This window comes from Struthio camelus, chromosome 1 (assembly GCF_040807025.1).
Source record: "Struthio camelus isolate bStrCam1 chromosome 1, bStrCam1.hap1, whole genome shotgun sequence".
Taxonomy (NCBI): Eukaryota; Metazoa; Chordata; class Aves; order Struthioniformes; family Struthionidae; genus Struthio; species Struthio camelus.
Window position 1 is genome coordinate 41,138,078 of NC_090942.1, and position 6,000 is coordinate 41,144,077.

Sequence of the window (6,000 nt, forward strand, 5' to 3'; positions counted from 1 at the left end):
TTGCAATGCACTTCCTGTAGAGCTGCGTGGTTCCCAGGGCTCCAGCATTTCTGCTGTAGAGGAGTCTCATCCCCTGCAGCCGCTCTTCAAGCTGCTTTCTCAACTAACTTGCAAGTCCAGTATAACGCACAGCGCATTGGCAGTCACTGGGGTATTTTTCCTGTTCTTGTCTCCTCTGCCTGGATGGTCTTCCCCTGCTTCTGCACCATTCTGCCTTCCACAGAAGCGCCTTCCGCTTTAATGCTGTCCTTGATGTTTTCTCTGCAGTGGTCTTCCCCCCACTCAGCTTTCTGTTATCTCCTGTGGCTGTGGTATCCATCCCTGCCTTCCTCTCTGATATTGGAGTGGTTTTGGATCCTGGTGGTTGAGAGCCATGTGCTGGCAATCCGGCATCTGCCGGCCCGTTGGCACGGAGCGTTTGTGTGTGGTGCAACACGGCACCGTGCGGAGGCCGAGCTAGTGTTGAGCCAGCTGCCTTTGTCGGCTCGGCCGCGGGGGCTCCTGCTCCCGAGCTCGCACTTCCTGCCTCGCGTGGCAGCAGCGCAGCAGCGCGTCCGGGGCCTCTTGCAGGTTGTCGTGAAGGTAGCAGAGGTGATTATCCATTCATGCTTTAGCAGCTGTTATTCCTTGTTGTTTGCAATCTCAGCACCGAAAAGCAGAGGTGAAAGGAGTTATCTTGAAAGGAGAATAGTAAACAGATTTTCTTTTTCAGTAACCCCTCTTCAAGCGTTTCCCTCTGTTGTCAAAGCTGCCTCTCCGTGGGGCCCTCTATTGCTGTTACGTGCTTTAAACTGTTTTCCAGAGCACTTTCGGTAACTGCTGTCAGCTTCTGTGATGGATCGACTGAGGAGAGCTTCTTAACCTGCGACTAAAAACTCCCGCGCCGTCTATGCCAGGCTTCCTTCCTCCGCTATCTCTTCGTGTGGCTTCAGCGCCTCCCGAGCACTCCCCGTTGAGGCCGCGTGAAACCTCCTTGCGGTTCAGCAGGTGTAGCGACAAAGATGAGTTGGTTCTGAAGGGAGAGGGAGGGAGTTACGAAAACACGAAGAGCTGGCATTGTACGCTGCAGCAGTTGATCTTGATACGTTTCCCTGGGCTGTTGCAGGAAGATAATGGAGATTTTGCCTTGGAGGAGCGAGCGATCCATCTCCCGGCAGCGTTTTGTCAGGCAGCAGGCTGGAGAAGCACCATCTGCCTTTGTTATCTTTGTCATTCTCTCTTGGGGTTAGTGTTTATCTGCACTGGAAAGTTAATTTGGGTTCAGATAAAGAGCAGCGGAAAGCGCAGTGGCTCTTCTGGAATAACTGTGCAGATTAAATAGGAACAAGGCCTAGATTTCTCCCATCATTTTTAGGTGCGTCGGTGCCTACGTGCCCTGTATAGTCAGTGCCGAGAGGCTTCGTCCCAGGGGATCACTGAGCTCCTCTCTATTCCAGCTCACCCTCCTGGAGTGCCTGTCTGTCCCTCCCCTTGAGTAGAGAAGGGCATTTACTTTCTTAAATATAGTTCCTGTAGTCACTTAGTAAATGTGGTTGTGGAGGAGCCAGCCATGACCTTATGCATTCTCTGAACAGACAATGTGAAAGTCAGTGGTAAATTGCTCTATTCCTTCTGTAATGTATGAATTATAGAGAATCCTCTAAAAACAGCACTCATCCCGTGGCTTCACTAAGGGTCTTTGTAAGTCTTTGACTCTTTTCCAAAAGGGAAACTCTTGTAAATTACTAGGATACAGTTAAATGCCTGCCTATAATGATCATTTATAATTCATTGCTGCTGTGGTTGGCACAGATGTTTTCTCATCAAACTTTCTTTTCTCTAATTGAATCTAATTTTCTGGTGTGTTTGCTTTCCCCTTATTTTTGTACTCTTGATTAGTATCCACTCACAGGAGAAGTTTAGTTTAAGTATTTGTTTTTAAGTTTAGAGCTGAGAGGATTGAATGCTGTTTACTTATGGTCTCATTGCCAATTAGCACTCTGTTATTCACAGATGATGATACAGTAAATACGAGGAAAGCAGTATTCTTCTTCCTGTGAAAGCATTTTCTGTTTGGGTGCTATCATTTATATGCCATAAACTGGCGAGTCTGCGCACATAAAATTAATATTATTTTATTCAATACATGCTCTCCACATGTGCCTGATTATGTGTCTGGAGGATTTCAGTTGAACAGACTTCACGTGTCCGACTATTGAATACACGTGGGTTTCTTCTGATCAGTTTTTATGTTACCAAGTCTCAACTTTTATATTGCTGAGCTGCTCGTAGTCAGAGTCTTATTCTGTTCGTTGCTACACAAATAAAGAGAGAAGCACAGTGCCCGTCCTCGGAAACTTGCAGGCTAACAGCCTACTCTGGAGCGTCACAGCAGTTTTGGTGGAGGCACCGCAGAACACAAATGTGGCGGCCATAATTAAGTCACATATCAGGTGTAGCCCAGTGGTCTGGCTTCACTGACCTCTTAAGGAAGGATACACGTCTATAGATGTTACAGACTTCTCCCTTCATCAATTTCTTGGTGAAGGAAAAGAGTTTCTTCCTGTTTCCCCGATGGGGAGTGTTTTCATTGTGTAAAGCGATGGTGGCTATAGGGCTATAGTCACTGGACATGAATCTGTTCCCACAGGCACCCATTTAATATGAGCTTAATTCCCTGGAGCCAGGCAGATGAATTTTAGGCCGTCAGGTTCATTGCTCTGACAGGCATCGGGTTGCACTGACAAAGCAGTGTGAGACTGGAATGCTCAACTGAAGTGAGACCTAGTATGACTCTAGACTATGTATTTTTTCCTCATTTGAAAAAGCTCTATTTCCTTCCTTTACAGATAGTTTTTCGGCCAGCTACATGTCTCTGGCTCTAGATGGGGGGAAAAAAAAGCAGAAAAGTACACATGCCGTGAGACTGATTTAATAACTCTATTAAACTACAGGGAAGACAGAAAGAGCCAGGCATGAAGAACATTTGCCATCAGTTTTCCAGACCAACTTTTCAGACTTGGAAGAGGCAGATGGACACTTGATCTTTCAGACATTTGGCCCAGCTCAATTCCCAAGCCTCTTGAGATTCCTCCTGCTCCTCCTTCCTGTTCTCCTGCACCCTCCTTCCATTCCCCCCGAGAGTGAATTAAGTCAGTCACAGACACAAATGTGAATATGTATTTGTTACTGTTGGTACAGGTGTGGGGATCAGATCTTGAGGAGAAGTTTCCCAAAGTGTCCCTTTTCCACTGACTGTAGGAGCGTGCTGAAGCCTGCTGAGGGGTTGCTGTTTTCAGTATGAAATCACAGCTTATTGATAAATTACCCTCCGCTGGGAAGGAGCTGAATTAGGAGCATCTGACACATCAGGGCTGGAGAGGAGTCCTCCCGGGTGTATGTTTTATTCCTGCCTGCTGGCATAGCTGTGCCAGCCCAAACCATCAGAGCGGATATGCAGTAAGTGCAGAAACGCAGGGAAACAGCTGGCACTTCGTCCAGATCCAGGCTGCGGCCAAGACTCTCTGTCGGATCCCCCACATGCCCCATGGACTTATCAAGGAGTTCATAGTTAAAAGGAAAGACTTACTTGCACTTCAGATTCCTTGTGGAGTTTCTGATGCCATTTGAGGCAGATAAGTGTAATTGCTATTATATATGTTTTCGTTTGAGTGATTTTTCACTCCACAGTCTGATATTGTATCTCTCACTGCTGAATGTGATTACCATGACCCCAAGAAGACCTAAAGTACCAACTTTTTTTTTTTTAATCTGAATGAACTTTTTAGTCTATAAACACTTCAAATAAAATACCCTAGTGGCCTGCCATGGCTGCTGCTGATAGATTGGTAAACAAAAACGATGAATGAAACAGAGCAGTCCACTCGATCATTTTCTAACACTGTTGCAAATAAAATGCCTTTATTGTTTTCATGGCAGATGCCTTCCACTTTATGATGAACTGATGATGTTGAGTTGATTTTTTTTTTTTTTTCCCCTCTCCCATTTCTCCTCTTTGCAGGCCAGATGATGTAATGCTGAAGCGCACCCATGATGAAACTGTCCTCTTGCACTGCTTCCTCTGGCCCCTGGTTACGTTCCTGGTCGGAGTCCTCATTGTGGTCCTGACCATCTGTGCAAAGAGCTTGGCTGTGAAAGCGGAGGCAATAAAAAAGAGGAAGCACGCGTGAGCAGAAGAGCTGCTGAAGGAAAAGAAGAAGTTGCAAGGAAGTCACAAGTGGCGAAACTCAACACACCTGCACTTCTCTGGGGTGCCCAGATGTGCTTGTTTCCAGTGTCTCCTCTGACTGTGGAGTTGCTGTTGCCTGAGGATTATTCTTGGGAGACTACCCCATGAAATGTCAGCTAACTGCTTCTTCTGCTATGACACTAAAAAAGTATACTCTACCAAAAGAATCTGCACTGCACCAAATATGCTGTATTCTGTTAGTCTTGAACAACAGCTGCCCAGCTCCCAGCTGCATTGAGAGACAGTTTCTGAGAACCCCTAATGTGATCAATGTCATCTCTGCAAAGTGATCTTTACTATTGTTGAATATTAAATATTTAAAATATTTACTTTATGATAGACTATTTCCAAAATAATAAAAGTTGGGTTTTTTTACCTTTGTTTTGTTTAAAAAAGCTTTAAGACAAAAATAACACTGTGCAGATTTTGTTTTTTTCACTGTGTACAACTTCACTTTAAAATTCAAATTTTAACTTCTGTCTAGACAAAATCCTTCATCATCAACTGCTCACTGTGAAGAAATGTAACAATCTCTTAGAAAGACTTCTTTCAAAAACCGAAAACTTAGCATTTATTGGAAAGGGTGATTAAATACTGGATCTAATTTCACTGCCTCAGTGGTGTTCAGTCCCTGCAGTTTCTCTTGTCCCCTCTCGGTTATCCTCTTTGCCAAAACGCTCTCGAGCCTTAAGGAGCAGGGGTTTGGTTTGAAGTGCTTTCACCTAAATAAGTTTTATCGGAGATTTTTTTTCTCCAAGTTGTGGAGTGATGTTTCTAAGTCCTTGCTCAGAGATGTCTGTGACCCTTGGTGTCACTTTGCCTTGCTGTGTTTAAAGTGAAGGTTTAAAAAAAATAAAAGATGAGACATCCACTGTTTGTAAGGCCATGGGTGTTTGCAGCTGAACTGCTCACCACCCTCGCGCTGGCCCCGTGCCCAGTCTCTCCAAGGGGATGCTCTAGAAAATGCCAAGCGGGCTGGACACAGCATCTTGTTCTCCTCTTCCCAACTTTTAGCTGCGTATGATGGAAATATTTGTCCTAGTCAGGCTACTGGTGAGTTCAGTGTTCAGTGCAGAGCTGTCTTTATCTCTGGCCTTATTCCCTAGCGTGCTGTTTTTCCGAGCCAGTTCAGTACCTGCCACCGTCCGGAGCTGAGAACAGGGTAGCTTCGTGCCATCCATTGCCACCGCCTGGGGGTTTTGCACCCGGCAGAGCCGATGTGTGGCTTTGCAGGGCTCGTGGGCAACAAAGAAGAAAAGCCATGGGGATCGGCCAGGAAAATGAGTCTCTTAGTATGGGATTAACGTCAAAGCTTTTTAATCTACATTAACAGTTCTGCAACTCTAAACATACTGTTTGTTGTATTAATCTTTGTTCTTTGTATTGCTTTAAATATGTTGTGCTTCATTACCTTTTTAACACATAGGAAAGGTATTTCCTGAAGACGAAGAAGTGATGGATTTGAAAGCCTGTAAGCTTTGTTGTCGTAAGATGTAGTGGCAAACCTGTGTGTGCTGCCCTGTGTCCATCTCGGAGGAATCATATTATACATTTAAGAATTAGTTTCTGTAAGGCTTTTATATTTTGTAAACTTGTCACGCTGTGCTGCCCAGTGACTGGAAGGCTTCTATCTTTTGCTTATTTGCTTTATGACTCTTGGAAGGTCTTATGGTCCTGATCCACACAGATAGCTATTATTTTGAAGAAAGTTAAGGAAATCTCTTCGTAGAGCCAGAAGCTTGATGCTTCTGGTTTAGTCACTCTATATGAAA

At 44.9% G+C, this 6,000-nt stretch overlaps 1 protein-coding gene across 1 annotated transcript in view; it reads left to right on the forward strand.

Moving 5' to 3' along the window:
* The window catches only part of KCNMB4 (potassium calcium-activated channel subfamily M regulatory beta subunit 4), a 21,600-nt gene extending 15,812 nt beyond the window's left edge, over positions 1–5,788 (forward strand). The window contains exon 3 of the mRNA XM_068935572.1: positions 4,001–5,788. Within this exon, the coding sequence (XP_068791673.1) occupies positions 4,001–4,169 (169 nt within the window). The 3' untranslated portion in view covers positions 4,170–5,788. The remainder of the gene's footprint in view (positions 1–4,000) is intronic.
* The last annotated feature ends 212 nt before the right edge of the window (positions 5,789–6,000 follow it).